Source organism: Melospiza georgiana, chromosome 2, assembly GCF_028018845.1.
Source record: "Melospiza georgiana isolate bMelGeo1 chromosome 2, bMelGeo1.pri, whole genome shotgun sequence".
Lineage (NCBI taxonomy): Eukaryota > Metazoa > Chordata > Aves > Passeriformes > Passerellidae > Melospiza > Melospiza georgiana.
This window is the reverse complement of record NC_080431.1, coordinates 83,490,628-83,513,458: the sequence shown is the minus strand read 5'-3', so window position 1 is coordinate 83,513,458 and position 22,831 is coordinate 83,490,628. Positions and strand designations below refer to the sequence as shown.

General features: G+C 46.7%; 1 protein-coding gene across 1 annotated transcript in view; it reads right to left on the bottom strand.

Annotated features, from left to right (window-relative positions):
* Positions 1-2,391: 2,391 nt before the first annotated feature.
* Positions 2,392-22,831, bottom strand: part of ARHGAP31 (Rho GTPase activating protein 31) — a 59,074-nt gene continuing 38,634 nt past the window's right edge. Inside the window, exons 4-12 of the mRNA XM_058018830.1 lie at positions 20,273-20,355; positions 19,544-19,651; positions 17,716-17,861; positions 16,218-16,416; positions 14,317-14,441; positions 11,836-11,895; positions 10,382-11,002; positions 9,742-10,052; positions 2,392-8,852 (exon numbers count right to left, since the gene is read on the bottom strand). Of these exons, the coding sequence (XP_057874813.1) occupies positions 6,408-8,852; positions 9,742-10,052; positions 10,382-11,002; positions 11,836-11,895; positions 14,317-14,441; positions 16,218-16,416; positions 17,716-17,861; positions 19,544-19,651; positions 20,273-20,355 (4,098 nt within the window). The 3' untranslated portion in view covers positions 2,392-6,407. The remainder of the gene's footprint in view (positions 8,853-9,741; positions 10,053-10,381; positions 11,003-11,835; positions 11,896-14,316; positions 14,442-16,217; positions 16,417-17,715; positions 17,862-19,543; positions 19,652-20,272; positions 20,356-22,831) is intronic.

The window sequence follows — 22,831 nt, the reverse complement described above, 5'->3', positions numbered from 1 at the left end:
TTAATCCTGGTTTTGGCTTAGCTGAAAGTATCCAAAATGTTGTAGCTGTGGCTTGCAATACAACGTACACAGGGTACTGCCCTAAGTCAGGCAGGCAAACAAAACTGGCTGAAAATGTTCAAGCACTGCCATGTGTTTAAGCACCCTGATTTAGGGCACAGTGCCAGTGCAGCAGGAGCAGGTCTGCAGTGTCCCTTTGGCCTAATTTCTAATTTTTGTAACCATGGGAATGCTGTGGGGCAGTCTGAGGTTCTCCCCTTGCCTTATGGCCAAGTCATTGCGAGACTCTGTGGCGCAAAGAATGGGAAAATACTGGTTCTCATACAGCACTCATAATTGGCCCTGGCTAACAACAATTCCAGAGTTCAACAAACATGGTTTTCTCTCTCAATTTGTATGCCAGTTGCCATGGTAAGCAGGAAGCACAACCCAGGCATTTTCCTAAAGGGAAACTGAAGTCATGAAGGAGGTAGGAAAGGGAGTCAAGCCCTGAGTTCTGCTGCTGAGTAGGAAAAAAAATATTTCATTTAACCTGATGATTCATCTGCCTTTTAGGGAGAACACTGATCAAGCTGCACTGCAGACACATCCACTGAGGCTAAAAGCACAAAACACTCCTTTTTTTTCCCCTCTCTTTGATCCCAGGATGGAAAAAGGGACACATAATACCAAAATTCACTTCCATGCTGCAGCTCAGAGATTGGCTCAATGAGAGCCAAGGAACTAAATTAATAATTTGTTCAGGTTCTTGCTTGTCCTTTACAAATCAACAGAAGTGCATACACGATGCATCAGCAGCCTTCATAGTAACTTCTCCTGTTCCAGCCTGGCTTCTGCTGCACAAGAACTGGGAGCACAAAATTTTTTCAACTTTGTGCTCTACTCTGCAAAGCTCTACCCTGCATTGCTCTGCATTATCACAGGCAAGGCAGAATTCTGCAGGAGATGTGCTAAATATGAGGACATGATTGCACATCACTGAAACTTCAGCCTGGTAGAACTAGCAATGGTAAGAGGAAAGATTATTTTACCCTTGAAAATATTAAAGCATTTCAGATAACAGCAATTCCACAGAAATCTCCAAGCCCCCACTTCATTTTCAGAGCTGCAGAGCAACTGCAGCTCCCACAGCCTCCAATCAGAAAAGTGTGTGGTCAGGGCCTAACCTCCAGTCCCCACCATCAAAGCCCACACAAACACAGATCAGTGCCGTGGCCACTCACAGAACAAAAGAGGGGCTCAAACTCTGTGTCAGAGGACAACAAAAGCATTTGCACTGTATTCATAAACCAAATTCAGAAAAAAAATGGAATGTTCCACAACATCACTAGGGCACAGATCTGTTTTTATAAAAACTCCAGTTTAATCTCATGGCTGAGACCTGGCAAAACATCTTTCTTTTGTGGCTGTTGTTTTCTTTCTTTTTTTTTTTTTTAAACAATCACACACAGAGGCAGGCAAGTCCACACAGAGGAAAAAAAGCTTAACAAAACTGCAATTCATCAGAGCTAGCAGGAAAAATAATCACAAAACCAGGGCCAGTGGGATGGAGACAGTCCTCTTCATAGTGTCCAGCTTCCAGCCCTTCTCTTGACCTGGCAGCAAATAACATTCAAAGGGAACTAGTGCCTGCAAGCACAAGATCCAAGGTCTGGACTGCTGTATGGAGCCCTCAGAAAGTTCTTGCCTTCTGCCATCCTTCCTTTCTGGGGCTGTTAAAGTCTTACTCCATCTCCAGTCCAACTCATGGGAAGTTTTCCATTCCTTGCTTGGAGCATAATTAGTTACCACCAGTAAGCCTTTACATCAGTTAGGAGCAAGCAAAGGTTAAACAAAATAGGGATCATCTCTAGAGATTTTTATTCTTTTTTTTTTCCAGAGATGGAGAGAAGCAAAAAGGACAACTGCAAAACCTGGGCATGCCTGAAAGGTTGTATGTGCTTCAGTAGATTGTCTGCATTTTCAAGGCCTGGGGAGAAGCTTGTGGTGGAAACTAAATCAGCCCTTGAACTCTGGTCTCCCCTGGTCTTGTCCCTCCTTTCCCAGGACAAGATCCTTCTCAGGAAGGCACATTCAGGCCTTCTGCCCACCACAGATTACCCAGAACTAATTAGCTTCTCTGTGGGCAAAAAGCCACTTGATCTCACACTCTCAGTGCTGCAAACCTAGCAGCAGAAAGCAGTTCCATGCATCAGCCCAAGCTTCACAGATGTGTAAAATACTATTTAGGCAATTCCTTCATGTTAATTACATTTCCTTTTTAAAATACATTTACATAGAATGATCTTTTATATATATATATATAGGTTGATATATATATATATATATATATATATATATATATATATATATATAATTTTAAAATATTCACCATTGATTGCAGGTGTTTCAGAATCCATAAAGAAAGAAAAAAATATTTTGATTGCACCATTTGGACGCTGGATGAGGGAAAATGTTGCAGACTTCACAGATGCTCTCTAAAACAAACTTAAGTTCCTCTGAAGCTCTAAAGGTGAAACAATAAGTACTTCAGTCTTTCTACAGTGATAGCATGAGATGGACAGCCCAGAGGGCTGGGGTTTATAAGGTAAAATATAACCTTCATTTCTGTTTACTCTCGTGCCAGCGAGGCAGCTCCCACACAAGCTAACATTGTCCATGTCCCTCCTTTCCATCAGGGATTCTCACCTTTGCCAGCTCAGCCCTTTCACTCTGAGCTAGTTTAAGAGAAGCTGCACCAACCATCTGACTACATGGGAAAAGAAATTTACTCACTCTTCTTCCACTTGTAAAAGCCCACAGGCAACACATGCTGGTGATATTTTGTCATGTCTGATACTGGGGCCATCTGCAAACTGGGCAAAAGCCTTTACTTTTCACAGTCTCAGGAGAATTGAAATGTACTGCAGGGTCTCTGAAGTGATCCTTGTGGAGCTGCAGATGATGAGCAAGTCTGTTTAGGAAGGTCCTTTCAATAATAGCAAGAAAAATCAGCTTTGCTCACCTGGGCCAGACTCATCTCCCATAAATCCAATCTATCCTTCATCATAATGCTTCACAGATAAACAAAGGAAAAACAGAAACAAAGCCCCCAAACAAACAAACAAACAAACACAATAAAAACCAAACCCAAAACCAAGGAGTAAAAAACAGAAGAAAGAAGAAAATCCTTTCTCAAAGAGACCTGGTCTGACCCTGAAACTGACACTGGGGATGGCTTGGTAAAGCTGGATCTCAGGAAGCTCCTGCCACCCAGCCAGCACCATTCAGAGGGAGGTGGCGTCTGTCTCCTGGCCCTGCCCATCTCCCAGGCTCTGGCCCTTCAAGCTGACTGCAGGCACCAGTATCAGCATGGACCCAGCATCAAACTTTACAGACTCTGCAGAATGCTGAATCTGGAGCTGAGAACAACAGGGCACCTTGCAACTAAGAACATGCTTTCATCTCTGCAGGACCTGGGGCTATATTTTAAGTGTTGCGGATACATCAGCTGGAGATGAAATTGTAGATAAGCAATGGGATCAAGCAACAAAATAGAGATATCATTGCAGCATCTCTGCTTAATTAAAATCCAGGACCCAGATCTGAGTTCAAATTCTGAAATATCCTTAAAAAGTATAGTCTGGATACAGATCTTACTTGAGGCTGATTTTTAATATCAAGCAAAGATTTCTAATAATTTTCTCTTGCAGGAGTTTTACCACCTATGCCAAAAGCAGTATTACTTACTGAAATGCTGTTAAGAGTTGAGACAGTGTATTATATACAAATTGCCAGACCTCATTTCTTGTTCATAGATCAGCTTATATGAGAATAAGGAGGTGAAAAAAATGGTTGTAACATGCCAAGGTTTCATCACATTTTCTTTTCCTTCTGATGCATTACTTTGTGAGTTTCTCTAGCTTCCTTCCAGCTGCCTTGGCAGTCAAAATTTCTAGGACCTGAGAGACTGTAAGTCCTTGTCCAAAGCAAACTCTTTTGTTGATGCCAAAAATCCTGGGCATCATTTCCACAACTTTTACTTCCTCTAAAGCCTTACCACAGTACCTTGTATCACACCTTCCCTTTGTCATTAACCCAGCCATGGTGATCAAAAGCTCTCTCATGGGGCAGTGCCATGTATATGCAGTGTGGAGCTGTGCTAACTATGAGGAGCATGAAGGACTGGAAATTCCCTACTTTTAATAAGAGGCTGCACAGGCATATTATGGTCTGAGAGTAGAATAATACAATTGTCATGAAGCTGCATATTCTGGGCCTGCTGTCCACAGCTTGCCCAGGTAAAGCATAGGCTGCTGCCCGTGAAAGAACATGGACCCAAACAAGAACTCCCGGCTCTCATCTGGTTTAATAATTTCCCTCAACAAAACTGACAGCACAGACTTAGTTCTCTGCTCTGTTCCCATGTGGTACTGTACACAAATGAAGAGTGCAGCGGGGAGGATCAAAGACTGCAGCTTGTGACAAGGAAAAGCCCTCTTGTTCTTCACATTCCCTTTGGAAATGGAAGGAGAAAATTCTGCTGAAGATGTATTGCTTGTGTTTGTGGGCCCATAACTTCTCAAAAATACTCTGGCATATCTCTCCTTTTGCAATCAGAGAGTTCAGAGAAAGCACTGCATGGGGGGCTCAGGGCCCTCCAGCCACAATGGCACTAATAAAGTGACACAGTCTGCACAGACCAGGAGCTCATGGGGTGAGTTTGCTAACCACTGGAAATTGCCAGCACTTCACAAAACAAAGCCCTAAACACACGTCTTTTGGGAAATTCTGGCTGACACTCATTGTGGTGGCCATAGCGCTTCCTAAGAGTTTACTGCTTAAACTATAGCCCATCACAGCCACCTGAGGGCCTGCAGACAGACATCTCCAGGAATGATGGCCCCTGCAAGCACATTACAGGGACAATCTCAGAGCTGGCAGCAACACCTGTGTTCCCATCTCCTCTCTAGTCACCAGTGACTCTTAAATTGCAGAGACAGCACAGGCTGTACCTGACTTTGCCATCACCCACAGTCATAGATCAGGCAATAGATGAGCCTGTGGTGAATGCAGAGTTAGAGGCTTTATAAAGGAAGCTTTAATTCTATTCCCATGGCAGCTGTTGCATATCTGAACACGTATTTGCCTGTAACATTAATGTTTCCTTCAGGAGAGAGTTTAATTCACTTCAAATCCCCCTCTAAGGACTTGTTCATGATCTGTTCTGCAGTCCCACAAATCATCCTCTTTACCATACTCTTAATCAATCTGAAAGCACTGAGGTCCAGGGAGGTGGCAACCAGCCACACTCTCAAAGAAACAGTGTAAAATCATAGGAGAGGAAATTTAAATGCAGAAGAAGCACCTGGGGACATGCCACCGAGTGGCAATGAAAGACCAAGGGTCAGAGATATGTCAGTCAGGGTGCCAGAGGGCCACAACCCAAGGACGTAGAGATAAGGAGATCCTCTTGCTTTTGTCTGCTGTTGGCAGTGTGGAGCTCAGCTGGAGACAGCTGCAGAGGTGTCATCTGGCTTTAAGCAATGATGAAAATGGTTGATACTGGCCTTTGGTGTGACCTTGCCTTGGCTTTCAGTGCTTTCAGCCTGAGGGGTCTCCATGCTGGGCAGCCAGCTGCACACTCATTCCTCACCGCACCCGCCTTATGTGCCCAGGGAAGGAGAGGCTGAGCACTCAAACTCCTGAGCAAGACCTGGAAGACTGAAAGAACAACTAGGCCTTTCCTGTCCAGCTGCCTTCATTCCAGCCCTTGCACAGGCTGGAAAGAGCACATCTCTGATGCAAGGAGAGAGCTGGAGGCAGTGTCTTCAGGTTGTGTGCTTATCACTGAAACACCCTTGGGTGCCTCATGCCCTGTGTGATTTGCTCATGCCAGCTTCACCTTCCTCTTCAGCTACCCCCAGCCTCCTGCACTGTTTATGTACACTGTGTAAATCAGAAAGTCCTTCATTGGAGTCTGGGAAACAATGGTAGGAGGTCCCAAACATCTGGACTTACCTCCTCAGCAGATGTTGTGCCCTGCACCCTGAGCTGCAGTGTTTTGTAACAATGTTTCCTCTCAGCTCTATAGCATAATTATACAGAGATTCACTTTCCCTTTTTTCCATAGGGAGGATGAGACTTTCACAGGGCTTGTTAGAGAACAGGTGTGAGAAATGCAATTCTCTGGGACTGGCTTACCATTAAAAAAAAACAGACAGTGAGGGACTAGGCAGGAGCAACGAGGGGAATGAAAAGCAAGACAAAGATACCATGACCTTCCATAGCAAGAGCTTTGCAGGAAACCGTAAAGGATTCAGGTCCATCTTGCACAGAATAGTTTTAACAACAGCAAAATGGCAACAGAGTTGGTCTTGGACACTCCCATTCCAACCATCACGGAAAAGGAATAGGAGGAGCAGCTGCTACTCAATCTGCCTCCCACTCCGTCCATCCAGGATCACGGAGCGCCTCTGGGGCTGGTAGAAGCAGCTGGTGGAGGTCTCCAGTCTCTGGCCGTTCTTGGGGATGGTCATTTTGTTCCGCAGCGTCACGCCCGCGGGGTCGGACAGATCCCCACAAATGGGGCTCAGGGAGGAGCTCTGCGTGGGGCTCCTGATGGGCGACAACAGCACCCTGGAGTCTGCTGAGGACGCGGGATGGTCCATGATGGGGAAAGGGGGACTGAAGAGAATCAGGCTCTGGGGCCTCCCGGGCCTAGATCTGTACGAGGGTTTGGAGAACCCCGATGGCCTCTCTATCTTTGAAGACTGTGGGTTATCTCCAGCTGCCTCCGCGCCAGAGGTGCGCTTTCGGCGCAGAACGGGGGCATCCAGAGCAGGGTGGTGACTGGACTGAGACGGCTCCAGTGGAGAGCCCAGGCTGCCATGCCAAGGGCAGGCTGAGTCCTTTTGAGCAGGGTCACTGTTTTCTTTCTCTGCTTTGGCTTTCTTCTCTGTCAGCGGGCTCTTGGGGGCCTCCAGGTGGCTCCACGGCACCCGTGGAGCTGGCCTGATGGCCTGCTTGGCCTCTGATTCCTTCTTCTCAGTGGCTAGAGCAGCGTTCTGAGCCTGCAGGGGCTGGGGGATCTGGGTGTACTGAATCTTGGGTGGTATCACAGGCACTGCTCTAGCCTGGCACATCTTGATCATGAAGGAGGTCCTGACTGCTGACACGCTGACGGGGGCAGAGTTACGACGGCCGGTGGTGGCGTGGGCCACTGCCAGGTAATCCAAGTCTAGATCCACGGGGGCATTGAAACGGGACCCCCAGGGAACACCCCGAGTGGCAGCAGGGCAGTGTGTCGGCAGGGATGGGACAGAATCACTGCTCTTTACTTCCTTCTGCCCATACAGGAGGTTCCCAGGGGCAGATGGCATGGACAGGCTCTCAAACGTGAAGAAATCTGGGGCTGGGAGGAGTGAATCCAAGTTGAGGGATGAAGGCCTGGTCTTTATTTTGCGAGGTGTTTCTTCACCTTTATTGCTCAGCTGTGACTCAGCAGCAGAACACAATGCTTTGGTGACAGTCTCGCCTCCCAGGGCAGTGTCCTGAGACATGGATAACTCCTCCTTTGTGTTCTTAGTCTGTGAAGAACTGCCTGGGCTATTTTGGTGTGGGAAAGACAACTCAAGCTTTGGGCTCCAAGGGTTTTCTTTGCTCACGTGCACTTTCTTTCCCTCTGTCTCTGAAAGAGGGACTCTGGAGGGTCCTGCTTTCTCACCTGGTGCTTTCTCCCTGATAAGGGGGTACTCAGGTTTTGAGGGCTCTTCTGAAGGACTCGGGCCATTCTCATCTTGCATTACTTTGCCCAAAGCAGAGGGGGACGTGGATGGTGTTTTGGACAGCTCACAAGTCACTGAATGCAGCATGTCACCGCAGGGCTGCTGCTGGTCAGGGGCATCTATGAAAGAGAACGGGGTGGCCCACAGGCTCAGCACCGTGTCTTTGCTGTCCAGGGAGAGGCTGCGACTGAAGCGTGGCCTCAGAGAAAGGCTTGTCTCTGCCCTCTGCCTCTGTGGGTGAAACTCCTGCGTCACCTTCTCCTGAATGTCCTTAAAGGTGGGGGAATGGAGAGGGCTTGTAACCCACTGGTGATCCTCCCAAGGCTCCACAAGTTCTAAGCTCTGCACATTATCTGTCCAGGCATCCTCATCATCCTGGTCAGCAGCATCCTGGGTTCTGCTAACAGCACTGCCTTCTTTCCCCTCCTGGATTCCAGCTCCACGCAGTGCCTTGGAGGAGGGTGTGTCCCTTTCGTCAGTAGTAATTATCTCATGTTTCTCCCTCTCAGTCTGGACTCTGGTAAGACCATCCTTTTCCCTCTGGAGCTGGTAAGTGCCATCTTTTTCTTTCCCTGATTCTGGACATGCTCCTTTGGAACAAGATAATCCATCACTAGTGGCAATCTCACTAAATTCTGATTGACCATGAAGTGTCCAGTCCGGGGTAGGAGTGAGACATTCACTCCTGCTCTCCACCATTGACTGCTGGTTCTTTGGAGTGGCTGAGCCCGTTGGAACTGTGCCCAGTTTGGGTAGGGCTGAAGCAGCACTCTGCTGTGCAGCTGCATCAGACCGGCAGCTGGGGAGGCTGTCTTGTTGCTCCATGCCACTGGCACCAAATAAAGGCACCTGAGTTATCTGTGGTGCTCTGCTTTCAGATTTCTGCTCAGTGAGGGTGGGACTCTGCCCTGGGCCAGAGGAAAGACTTTCTGTTTGTTCTGAAGAGGAGGATTCGGAAATTGGGCTTGTCTTGGGAACAGCTGCTGGCAAGAGCAAGAGCTCCTCTTCAGGTTCAATGATTTTCAGTTCCTGCTGTATGTCTGGCCACAGCGGTTCTAGAAGGGCATTCGATGGGTCCTCCTCAGTCTGAAAAACAGAAAAAATGGGAGTTCACAACTCCCCAGTAAATACCCCTCCATTTTCCCCAAACAGCCCTCCTAGAACAGCCAGGCTCCTGGATGAGCATGCTCATGGGTAGAGAAACACAGACACACAGACTGCTACCAGTTCAAGGAAGAAAATGCATCTATAAACAAGTGGGTTTATGGAGGAGAAGGTCTGAGGTGCAGCCAAAAGGAGGCCTGGACAGACATACTGAAATAGTGGGCTGAATGAGTAGCTGGAATGTTCCAGCCCATTTCTCAGCAATTCCCATTCAGGCTCGCTTGGCCTTGCCAGAGAAAATGCATTCCCAAACTGCACACAAACTCGAATGAATAATCTATTCAAGGAGATATGCCAGCAGATCTTTAAATAGCTGTCCAGAGATGAGTATCGCTGTAAGAAACTTAGTGAAAAGGCTTTGCTAGAGATACAGAAGAGGCAAAAAATAGTAAGAATTTAAAAAATAAAATTGTGTGTAGAGAATGGGAGTAAAAAGGACTGTTCAGGCTGTCCAGAACAAATGGGACAGCAAAAATAGAAGGGGAATTCAGAGACCACGGGTCAAAATGTTCAGACATCCGGACAGTCTCACATCTGGAGAGTCTCAGAGCAGACAGATGGTACAGACTGAAATTCTACAGTTACAGGAAAAGATGACCAAAAGGGGACAGTAGGTAGTTACATAAAGGTAAATCACCACATGGAGATTTCACAGAAGTGAAATAAATCAGTTAATGGTCAATTATTGGTGCTGCTTGGCCTAAGTTACAGATTGAGTTTTCACAACTACAGACACACAGCGAAACTTTAAACAACCTCCCAGTCACCACCACAACATGGTCCCCCACCTTTCTCATGCCTTCTTCCTTACCACATCTCTTAGGCGTGATCCTCCTTCTGTCTTAGCCATCTCCACCTCCTGTTGGCCACAGCTGCCTTCTGAGGAGACATCCTTCATCTTGAGCTGTCCTTGCTCTGCTTTGTCTGCTGGGAGTGGTCCCTTATGGAATTCTGAAGTTGGTGTTTGTTCCAAGGTGGGATTCTGCTCTGAGGACTGCTGGGGGCCACTGGTGCTGCTTGTGCAGCTGCTTTCCCCACGTGTCTCCTGATTTTCTGCTGCTGGCTGTGGCGTTTCCAGGGACTCAGGTTTCCCAGCTGCCACCAGCTCCTCAGGATGAGAGCCTGGGTGAGAAACACAAACGAATGTAACTACTTGAGACTGAAAACTTGTGCACTGGGACATAGCAGTGCTGCCACGAGCCAACACCAACTAACAAAGCTGGAGAGCTCTCTCCAGGCACAACCACATGTTTTGAGGTCACCCACTTCCCCAGGTTCCTTACTGCAACAAGCACCACTCTGAGCTGCTATCAAGCCAACACCCACCCTGCTATGGGTTAGTTTCTCTCCTGCCACAAGCTCAAGCTGGAGAAACCTCCACACCACCAAGCTGCAGGGTACTTCCAGCAGCCCAGGTGAGGATCCATGCCCCCCTCCTTAACACAGCTTACCTCTGGATGCTGCCAATGGCAGAGCTGGCCCCAGCTGTTTCTCCTTGCGCTCCACTGCCTGCTCTGTCCTGGTGTGGGTCCCTGGCTCCAGAGAAGAGGAGCTCGTGCTCTCCACCACGGAAGACAGCTCCTCTAGGCTGGAAAGAGAATGCTTCTCCTTGGTGGGCAGGCGGCAGGGTGTGCTGTTGGTGCTGATGACCGCCGATACCCTCAGCGGGACAGAGACAGCAAACGGCTCCGAGATGTTCAGGGCTTTCCTCTGGTGATGAGGAGAGGCCTCCAAGGGAAAGAGGCTGCTTGGGAAGCCTGACTTGGTGGCTGTTTCAGAGGTGTAGAACATGAGCACTCCTTTGGCTGCAGTCTGCTCGTTTTCAGCATCCTCTGCTACCCGGAAAACCTTCAGCTGCTCCGGGGCTGACTTCACCTGCGGCGTGCGGGGAAGACCTCTCTCCCCACCCAGCTCTGAACTTCCTCTGGCCCCCATGGCAGATCCTTCCCGCTCCCACTCATTCTCCTTGCTGAGGTCATATGAGCTGCCTGTGCCTCCTGTCCGTATCTTGGTGGGAACAAAGAATCCTCCGGTAGTCACTGACCGCTTGAACCTGCTTTTGTCATCCTCCCCTAGAGATGGGAACAGAGAAGCGAGTCAGTGGGAAGCAAAGAACTAGCAAACAAACTTCCTCTGTGAGGAGCCCTCCTCAATCCCTCCAGGGGTGAGTCCTGCCCTGCTGAACCCTCAGATTTCCCCAGCTAGATGAAGCCAAGTGGCACTGAATGCTTTCTATGCTCTAGCCTAGGGCTTCTTTCAAAACAGGCAGGCAGCACAGGACTGAATGCTCTCCAGTGGAAACCAGCTCAGACTTTTATTAGACACCCTTCTCCATTCAATGCAGCCAAGTCTGGGGCTATCACATAGTGCCCACAATGCACACACCAGGCTTTGTCACCTTTTTGTAAGCCTTTGTCACCTCCAAATGGGATTTTTGTGCCCAGAATAACCAAGAAAGAAATCAAAGCAGTCCAACTGCCAATAAAGATGCAGCTAAACACAGAGGTAACTCTCACGTGGATGCACTGAGATAAACAACACAGAAAAGAATAAAAAATGCACACACACAGAGGTGGGGACACACGTCAGCAGCCATGGCATAAGTACAGGAGAATACACAACCTGGTGAGATAGACACAGATTGCTCATCCACTGAGGGTGTTGAGACTCTGGAACAGGCTGTCCACAGCAGCTGTGGATATCCCATCCCTGGAAGTGTTCAAGGCTTGCTCAAGTATTGGTACCACCTGGTGCAGTGGAAGGTGTCCCTGCCTGTGGCAGGGGTTTTGGAACTGGGAGCTTTCTAAAGTCCCTTTCAACCCAAACCATTCTGTGATCCATGCTGCTGAGAATGCAGAGCTGCAATCCTTCCCCCTACAGTACAGGCAGGCTGTGGATGTCTCACCTTCCACTGGCAGGGAGCACAATGAGTCCATGCTCTTTGCAGGCCGGATAGTTGCTTTTTCTGTGGAAAAAGAGTTGTGGAAGCAGGTATCAGACCCTGTGGCTTTGCAGGCTTCAGCCCATAAAGATCAAAGGCTGCATACTTATAGACAGGCATGCCAGGCAGACATTTTCCATTTCCAAGCATTCCCCCATGTATCTACACCACATGGCCTATTACCCACAACACTTGTCCACACAGCTGGGGATCTGCTAGTGCTAACAACAGCTTTGCACCTGCTGGACATGTGGAGAGCTATACTTAACCCAGCCAGACAACACCACCTCCACTCTGAAGCAGTTAAGCATCCCCAAAGCTGCCATGTGCCACTCCCCTCCCCGACTTAGTCAGACTATTGGTTGTGGGGGACTTTTTAACTAAACTGACATAAATGCCTTATCACCTCTCATTCCTGATAGCAAATGTTGGGTTATTTTTACGTTGCACTCCCAGCTCTTTTGCTGATATGAGCATACCCTGCCTACAGCAAGAACTCTGGGAAATTTCTGACGGCAGTGAGACCTATTTTGCTGGCCATCCTCACTGGACTTGCTTTTTCAGAAACAAGCTGTTGTTTGTTACTATGCACTCTACAGGTCTGTTCCTGAGAGGCTTTGGAAGCTTGTAGCTGTTACTGCTCTGAAAAAGGAAGGGAGGTAGGGAAATGTAGCTGGCAAGGAAGACAAGTTAGTCTCTAGCAGCCCAGAAAGGGCCCATGGAGATCTGGAAAATGTCTGGGAGTAAAGTTTGCTGTTTACAGAGTTGCACAAAGTAGGTAAAGCAGAAAGTCAGCAGGCTTGTTGGACTTCATTTGTTTATATAATTGAGGCTTCTGGCTCTGACTCTCACATGAGCATAGTTCGAGAAACTCCAGCTACTTTTTACATTTATATGGAGTCCTGGCTACTTTTTATGTTCATAGGACGTGATGTCTTGAGCACTGTTTCCACTTTCCAGAAGGAACAGAATTCAAGCTGGGGAGCTGTGTAAGTCACATTTTATGTGACTTACAGATTTGTGTGCACAGACTGAAGCTGTGCTAAAGCATGTGCTGAGTTTCAGCAGCAACTTCGTCTGTTCCCTCACATGAGGCTGTAAGCAGAGAGCACTGAAAAATGTAACCCAGCAGCACAGAAAGGCACTGCTTCAGTGCTGAAAACTCTGCACAAGGCTGTGCATCTGTGTGTCCTGCTGGTGAAGGTGTCCAGCCCCCTGCCACTCAGAGCTGTCCTTGGAACAAGGCTCAGCCTCCACGATCACTGGGGCTGCCATCCTTCCTGGGCCTCCTTGGGCTAGCGCTATTCTGGGACAGAGTATTCCTTATCAAAGTGAGAAGGTGATCCTGTGATCAAAATAGGATAGAGAGCTATTTTGAAGTCTGTCATGGCCACACTGTGTGAGGCCATCTGTACATGCAAAACATGGGGAAGGCAGGGGTCCAAAAAGACTGGATCCAGTATTTGGCTTCACACTCATTTCTGATCCAAATGCAGCCCCTCCTATATGTGGTGGTAGCTAATGATGCCCATATTAAATGTTTTATTTGAAGTCCTACAATGTTAGGCAGTGGTCCCCCAAACATCAGCTCCTGAAGTCACGAGATTTTATAAAGAAAAAAATCCACTTTCATCTCCCTATAGAAAACAATTCCTTGACTTGGAGATACTAAAAAAAATCTGGAACATATAAACCCAAAACATTTCTTTATGAATTCAAAATAAAAGGGCATGCTTTCTTTTTAAGATTGTGATTACTTTTGAGTCAAGTTCATGATTTTTAGAGCTTGAGTCATCATTTCTTAACACTGGGAATTGGCACTGCCATGTGATTTTCTAGGAAGCAGAGTGTTTAAGAGATTGCAGCCCAGGAGAGGTTAGAACTTGGAATTACAGCCAGAAGAAAACACAACTTCTCTCTTGTAAATTCTGCAAAAGGAATGGCTTCCCTCAAAGTGCTGAGAGCCAGAGCTGAAGGCACTCCTGGTGCCTCAATTTTCACAAAGACAATGAATGCAGTTGGTTCTTTAAAGTCCTTTAGTGGAAGGACAGCCTGGAAGGGCAGCCTAGAAAGACAGCCATGCACCCAGTGCCATGTAATGAGCCTCAGGAGACACAGACTGGCTGGGCTGGAACAGTGGACGAATCCAAACATACACAACATTTCCTAGTCCCCAGACTTGACAGCTGGACAACAGGAGCCCGTTTATCAGGTACCAAAATGCAATATTTGCTGTAGCTGTCTGTCCAAGCCTCCTGGAAGGGTGTTTCTTGCCATCACAGCAGAATGTGAGAGATGTGCAGGAAACCAGGCAACAAGCAGGACCCCATTAGACGATCTCAAGTCTACGGCATTAGGGACAAGTGGATACAGGCTGTCCCATGCTACCAACAACAGAGGAGAAAGCCTCAGAGAGAAGCATTCAGCTGTAAAGTGTTTTCTTACCAGAGAGCTTCTGTGCCCTTACAAAGACACTCCCATTTCGACTCAGTTTAGACTTTGATTCTGAGCCAGAACGGCCCAAATTAAATATTGACTTCCATTTCTTGGACTTGGTGGATAATTTCCTCCTGGAAGGAAAAAAGGCTCAGATGGTCACCAAACCTTAGAGACTTTTGTCTTTTTAATGCCCTCCAAAGGCCTCTGAGCTGTCTCCCCTCAACACTTTCTATTTTTTTCTTCTCTCACCTCTTTTAACTCTAAAGCTTGCAAAGCATAGCCATACAACCAACCCTTGTTGGCTGCATAGGTAGCAATCACGCTGTAATGATTTATCTGTACTGCTGATTTAACTATTTCATGGACGGAAAGACACCAAAGCCTTCAGATAGTTAGTTCTGGCATCATGCTACAGCAACAGTGATTGAGCAATCAACCATGCTCGTCTCCAGAAAAGAGTGGTTTTCAAGGCTCAGACTATCCTGAAATAAAGCAAAAAAAATTGCTTTTTTAACAGGTTTTAATGACACAATGTATTATAAATTCCAGGGAACTGATGGAACTGCTACCATTTCTCAGTGCACAAAGTTATGCTTTAAAGACCATGTCTTATGGCAAAAATAAAGGGATTCCTTAACTAGAACTAGCTATTAATGCTTCTCGGGCCAACCTTAATTTAATCACAGGTGTTATATATTCATGTGCAAGTATAATGTACTAACCAAACAGGAGGAGGTTTAAGGGAATTAAATCAATTTCTCATAACCCTCAGAGGAAGTGGGACACCAGTTCCCTGAGTCTCTTTGGAAATCCCAGCTTTTGCAGAAAGAAGCTTCTTGTCCTAATGCAATTTTTTTTTTTCCTTATATACATATTTCTTTGTGAAGATCTGTTTCACTTCCTTCATTCTCATTCTGACCCCTCCTTCAATCTCCCCATCTTTCAGAGCAAGAATTCTCTTAGCTCCCTGTCCTGCTCTCCACACTGGGCTTTCTATCCCCATATTTCTGCTTTTCTTTCTGATCAATACACAGAGAAGTACAAATCAGTCCTACAAAGGAGATTAATATTTGGGGATAGGACTTTTCAAATGAGAAAGGAGAAGACACTCTAGAGGGACAAACATATTTTTGTCTTAAGCTGGTTACCCTCTTGCCAGCATTCTCTTAGATGACTCCTTTTTGCTTCAATATATCAAGTGCCAATAAATATCTTTTTGTTCCGGTGCTTTCTGGGTCAGCAGATTAATGAGCCTCCTGCTGCAGAGGCTATAATCTATCTGAACCAGGCAGTAGAGTGGCCATATATTAACAGTTAGATAGACCAATAGATAAATACTTATTCTGGGCAGCTGTGCCAACAACTGCAGCAACCTCAGCTGCAATCAGACTCTTCTCCTGGCAGAGACATAGCTGGCACAGGTGCCACTGTGTAAATATCTCTCCATGCTGGGACTGAAAATGAGCCTTCCTGCTTGGCTGCAATTGCAGAGGAACCAGAATGAAGAATCTGGAGCAGGTCAGTGGCACCAGGCGTGGCCTGGACCAGCCACCAGCAGGTGGAACTCGTAGATGAGCTGTGCCCCAACCTGCTCCACGCTCATCCCGTGTTTAGCCAACTTCTGAGCTGGCACCAGGAGGCAAAGACAACTCATTCCTCCTGCAGGAGGTCTGTGAGGATCTCCCTGATGGAGAGAGGAGAGCTAGTGAAGCTGTGAACCCAGCTCCTGAAATACTTCTCAGGAGTAGCTCTGCCTCTTTTGAGGACACTGAATTTTCTTTGTGTAGGGGCAGTAGATTCAGATGAGTGCAGGTGTGGGGGTATCACATTAACAGAAGGATCATGCCCAATCACACTGGGGAACCTGCACTTTTCTGTTTGTGCTTCACACTCCTCTTGGCACTTACTTGCTGTCAGGAAGGTCAACAACTGTGTGGAAGAGGGACCCAATTACAGGCACGATTTCAGGCAAGCTGTTCTCCCTCCTCTCCTTCCGAGCAGGATGGGATGCAGACAGACTCCGTGCCTGGGCTTCTTCCAGGCTCACCAGTTTCATTGGCAGGGAGGCCGAGGGGAGGGTCAAACTTTTCACAACTGATGCACTCTCTGAAAAACAAGAAAATACATTCCAGCCTGGGGTGAGGAGAGATGAGAGCAAGAGCTTCATGACTTTATTTGACTGGAACATCTCCTGTGGAGGGGGGAAAGAAGTGGCACGTGCAGGGAGAAAGGCTTTTTGTCAGATAAGCCTTTCAGCTCCCCAGCAACCTTATCCATCTGAGAACATTCCCAGCGGGGGCTATGCTTGCCAGCCAAAGGCTGGGTTGTGTGGATTTGCTTCCTCTGCTGCACACACTTCTGTGTGAAGGAGGTGTCTCTGAAAACCACCAGGATTCACACATTCCCTTTACTCCTCCCTCACTCCCTTCCTCCATCTCACCCCCACCCTCCCCCAATTTTGAAGCAGTTCACTCCCTGATCCCAATTTGGTTCTTTCTCCCACTTCCACATCTTTCTCCTTATCTTGTTGCAGGATGGGGGATTGTTCTAAAAACCAGCATTACTTTAACTTTTTAATCCATTTCAGTGACCAGAAAGCAGTCTCACTGATAACCCAAAGGGTCTGTTTGTGGGGGCAGGGGCAAAGCCATGTTAAGGTAAAGATGGGCAGAATGAGCTGACACAGGGCTGCAGAGCAGAAAGGTGGATATTGCCTGAGTACTGAAGGTATCAGAAGTCTTTTGAGTGTGTAAAATGGGAAGGTGCATATTTCTGCAATTACTGCAGTGAGGTCACTGTGGATCCATGCCTTCTCACTTCCCAGTCTTTGCCAACAAAACCATCACTAAACAGCAAAATCAGCATCTCTGAAGACTATTGATGTCCCAGGAAAAAATACATCTCTTTTATAAAATGTCCTCAGGAACAAGATAGAAGTTTTTGGAGCACAAGATTAATTTTTTTCCCAGGAGTGTCTGGGAGTGTGACCTCTGCCTTGGGTGGAAATAGTGGCTACAGGGCAGGTATTGATGGTATGAGGAATTGTAACTGGGGGAATCTGACAGAAGAGCTGAGACTGTGGCTGATGGACTTAGAGAGAAAGTTAAGACCAATACTGAGAATCAATCAGGTGGTTCTTCCTTTTGGGGAAAGGGTTAAGCCACAGGAGATCATGCAAAGGATGAGATATAAGGCAACCTGAGAAAACACTAAAGGAGGCTAGTATTGAAAAAGAAGATGTTGAAGATAGGGATGAAGAAGACAAGAGTAATGAGATATTGGGCTCAAGGTGTCTTTGGGGAAGTCTGTGGTGATAGCAAGGGTTTCTGTGCTTGTAATGTTAGTTGAAGGGAGAGCTGAATGACATAGCAAGTGACACGGGAAGTGGCTCAGGGAGGTTGCTACCAATGTTCTCTGCAGAGCTGGCTTTCCTGGTGTTGTTGAAGATCTGATCCACGTGGTTCAGGATGAACTCGATCACCAGCTGCTGCACGCGCACCTCCAGGAAAGCTGCATCCCCATTGCAGCCAACAGCCTCAATCTCCTTGGACCTGCACGAGCAAAGAGGGGCACCACTAGTGAGCATTGCCACACACAGCCCCTGGCAAGGACAGACCAGATTCCTTCCTGCAAGCAAGGCAGCTGGGATGATTTCCCCACTCTTGCCGTACCTCTTCCTCTCCTTCCCTCACAGGCCCTCATCCTCTCTTTGTCTTTTCACTCTTTTAAAAATTATTTTCTTTGATTTCTTTGCCATCTCTGCTACTTCCTTTCCTGAATGTGTTATTTTCCCCACATGGCTTTTACATTTTCAGCAGGTAAAACTGTGACTCTCAAGTTCCATTCTTCTCCCTTTTTCCTATTTTAGCTATGTCAAGGCTGGGCCTGAAAAAACAACACAGGAGCCTTCAAAGGCTGCTTCTAGATCCCTACTCAGTGCTTCAATGACCTCTCAGTGAAATCCCTCAGACCCTGCTCAGGTCTTCCCCATGCCAATTTCTTCAATACTTCACTGTGTGCCCCAATAGTCTCTTCTCTGCCCCCCATGTGCTCCCACATTCTCAATCTTCCTCTCAGCAAAGGAATATTCCTTATCTTGACATGCCAAAGTGTTGCTGAAGAAATTATCTTTGGGCAATGGATCCTTTGTAAAGTTAATGACTGGTGTGTTAGATAACAGCTTGGGGCATTGCCAAGAGGATAACCCTGTGAGGAGACTGCAGTTACATTGCTTGCTCCTTTCTTTTCCTCCCTGGGACTTGTACTTATTAAAGATTGCAAAGGAAAATCAGACTTCATTGTTTTTTTTGACAAGGACAGATGTTAGAATGAAAATGTCTCAGTAGTAAAGTCCCAGTTTATGATATTCAATAGTGTCAACATTTGATTCATTTTCAGAACCTGCTCTGGCATTTTTGGGATTCAGAAGGGTGAGATAACTCTTTAGAGCATGCTTTTCAGGCCTGTACCTCTCTAGCCAATGTTCTCTGCCAGCCCAGGGCTACCCTGATGGCTCTGCCATCACCCCTCTCCTGCCCAGCTGCACTCTTGCACTCTCCTTGCATAGTTCATTCCTCTAAATGCAGGGGTATTGGATGGCTGGAAAGGGAATTTTGACAAGATACAAAATATTTAATTTTTTTTCCCATATGCTATTTTTCCTTGTTCTGCTTAGCTCTACAACATAGCAGCCAAACCCCTGCCTGCATCTAATCCAGGCTTCTTCACAGCAGAGTGCCAGGCATAACAAACATGAAAAACTAGCTGGTGGTCTTGAGATCTGACACTGGCTGCCGTTTCAAGCCCAGCAAGCTCATCTCAATTTTGCACAAGCAGATCTGGGAACAGGTCTCTAGTATTATTGCCCTGTTTTTCTCCCTTCTGATCCTTGCTGTCTCTCACTGCCCTGCTGCAGAAGCACTGGCACCATCAAAAATGTCATTAGCATTCCCAAGTGATGAGTTAAGTTCCCATTTCTAAATCTATGCTCAACTTGCAAATAACAACTTTTTTTTAATAAGAAACACACAAACCCACAAGCTTCCTTGGACGCTGGCAGCAAAACCTTAGATTATTCAACCTGGAAGAAAAGCTGTTTGCTCTGCTATGCTCTTCCCTTCAGTTGCTCAGCTTTTCCCCATCTTTGCATTTTCCTCAGGTCATTGAGCTCAGATGCTGCCACTCCCCACGGAACTCAGCACGGTGCTCTAGATTAGAGGAACCTCTACTGTACCTGAGGAGATTTGGAGCCCACACCAAGGCCAGGTTTCTGGTGTGCATGTTGGTCATGTTGCTGAAGGAGGCCAGGTGAGTCAGGTGCTTGATCAGGTATTCCAACGTCCTGCAGTGGTTTCACACAAAGAAAGAAAAATGTGTCACATTACCAGTGCATGCCTGCCGGGACGGCAAGGCTCAGAGCCAGCCCTGTCCCCTCCCCAGGTGTCTGCAATGGCATCACAGAGCCCATGGGGCAGAGGAGACACAGCACCAGCATCTGCAGGGGATGGCAGTGAATAGCTGAACAGGTGAGCTCCAGCTGGGGTGCCCAGGGGTGGGGCATGAACCAAACTATCCTGAGCATGATGGGAGCAAAGAACACGGGAGATGGGTGGAAGAGGGAATGGGATGCTGCAAAGGCTGAGCTCTTAGATCTTGCTCAAGCACCTCCAGCAGATCATCTTCTCCTTACCACACCCAGGACACTGCCCAAGGGTGCCACAGTGCTCATACTTGGGGAAGGGGGATGGTAAGAGTGCAGCAAGAACACCTTGTTCTGTCTCTAACAAAGGTTTGTTCAATGATATTTAAATGCCAGATAAATTGTTGCCAGATTTGGAAATGGTGAGTCAGCTTTTGGAAATTGATTTCTGGAAATGAATCCTAGAGCTATTTCAGGCACTATTCCCTGATGAGGGTGAGGTCACCATGCTGATCCTCAGCACCTCTGTGGACACAGTCTTACCTGTAATGTGATGGTGGCAGCTCCTGGATGACATTCTGAATTCGTGCCAGCTGCTCATCCTCGGGAAAGCGCGACACTGCTTCCTGCAGGGGCACAAGGAAACAGTACACCCGGGCAATGGACTCAGGGGAAAAGGAAGAGGGATAAGAAGGATCACACAAGACACCCTGTCTCAGAGGGAATGCTCTCTTGTTACCCTACAGAGCTATTGGAAGAAGAAGTTTCTTTGTGTCCCCAGCAAAACAGAGATTTCATGCACTGTTACTCCAAGTCTCAGCACACCATGCCCAGACATTCAGACATGATGGTCAGTATTTATGGGAGAGGGGCAATCAAGGACTTAGACCTTCAATTACAAATTACAGGGGGGTTTTGGTTTGTGTTGGTTTGTTTTGCTTTGCTTTGCATGGGGTATTTTTTTTTGGTTCTTTTCACTTTTTTAAACTTGGTTAATGATGGATAAAATGAGAAGGGAAAGAGAGAGGTGAAAATAATGGAAAAAGCAAAAAGCAATGACAGCCCCCCAAAATAACCTGTTAAAACATGTTTTTCAAGCTGTTTTATGAGAATACCTTGAATATACATGTTCTGTATTCTTCAAAATAAACAATATTTTGACTGTCATAACAACATAGCTGAAGGGATTATTTTTGTGGGTTTGCATCTTTCATGATGGAAGAAGCCATAGCAGAATCCCTGCCCAGCAGATTAATAAACTCTTATACTCAGGCTTAGACAGAATCGAAGTTATACATCTCAGTCTTGAGCAAATGTCTACTGACCAAGAGCTCAGAAAGCCATGAGAAGCTTTTGTCAGCATTCCTGGGAGTTCACTGCATTGGCATTCATCTGTTCAGCTATTCCCTTTCAATATTTCTGCTGGGGGAGGACAAGCCACCACCAGTTCAAACAGTGCACGACTGTCTGGGAACCTCCTCCTACCCACCCGCCTGCCGCTGGGGCTTGGAGCGAGTTCAAAGGAAGATGCTGTGACCCACACAGCCAGCACAAGCTTTGCCTCCAGACAGATGTCAGCTCTGCCAGGGGAGGAAAGGAAGGAAGCAACCCTTCCCAAGCCATCCATCACTGAAACATCATGAACCTGAAATTACCACTGCTAGAGAAGCATCTTCCTGTAGCAACCACTACAGCACCCTCTGTGATGATGCTACCACTGCTGGTTTTGTCACAGCCCTCTTCCCTGCAGATCACTTCTCATCTGCAACCATCAGCTAACCAAACACCGCCAGAGAAGTGATGGCAGATAAAACAAGTGAGCTCACTAGTTAGGTATATATGAGATGCACATGTATTTGGTTTGCCCAAATTAAAGGCAGGTTAACTCCTTCTAGTGATTAAAAGTGTCTGTGTGTTGGAATGTTGGGGGACACAAGACAGATGATGGACTTTGGACCTGGTTAACGTAAGAGATTTGATAACAGGATGCCTTGGCAAAAGCAAACGGAACTTTGAAAATTAGACCTGGGTTGCAAGGAGATTAAATGAAATGAGTTTACCAGAAAAAGAAAATCCCATTAAACTCTGCAAGCAAGACATGTTGTTATATGCATAAGTTTGTGTATGTGATTTTAACCTAATCATTGCAGTGCACATTACTAGTCTCCCTGAAATAGTATATAAGCATTTGTATCCCACAATCAAATCGGATTCTGATCACCAAGTCAGTCTCCCTGTCTCTCTCCATCGCCGACATCTATGGTGCCTTAAAAAAAAAGCCCAGAAATCTGAAGCATAAGAGCTCTTGTCATCTTAATTCAATGTTTCCAGCTGAATAGCCTTGTCCAAAAATGGAGACTGAGAGAAATAAAAATTTTAACTGGTGCACCTAAAGCATTAGATTGTACACAATATTTTCTCCCCTGGTGCACATTTTCATTCCCATATTCAACCTTCCGGGTCTCAAAGACCTAATGATTAGACAGCAAGTGAATACCAGCTTCTCTGAGGTCATGACCTGTTCAGTCCTCCAAGCCACATGTCTGACCCACACGAGCTGTGCTTTGAGACCTGAGGAGCCCTGCAAAACTGCAGATTACAGCAGCAGAATACAAAATTCAAGGAAGAACCAATAATTCAATGTCTTGCACATCTGTTCATCATAGTATGAATTTATGCCATTTAAGATTTTTTTTTTAACTTCACTAGTGATTCTGGGAGTCCACAATTCATGAGCCCTTGTTAAGGAGTGGAATACAGTCCAGAGAGAGAAGGTAAGCTTGGCTTCCTAGAGCTGGTCCCTCTATGCCCAGGCTAGAACAAGCCAAGCAGAGTCAACTTATCTGTCCCGAGAAACAACCATCCATCACTAGGATACAAGATGGCAATCACTTGGCAAGCATGTATAGCCAGTGAGGTCATGACCGGGATGCTACACCTGTGAAGTTGACATAGTGATGACCAAGAAGACAACCCTTCCCTAGTCATTAAGAACTTGACTTTCCTTAGACAGAAATCTCTGAATCAGTGTGGTGACTCAGAGTGCAGCCTATCCCTGCTCAGAGCCAGCTCTGGCTCAGTCAGGCTGGGATTAGCATGTGT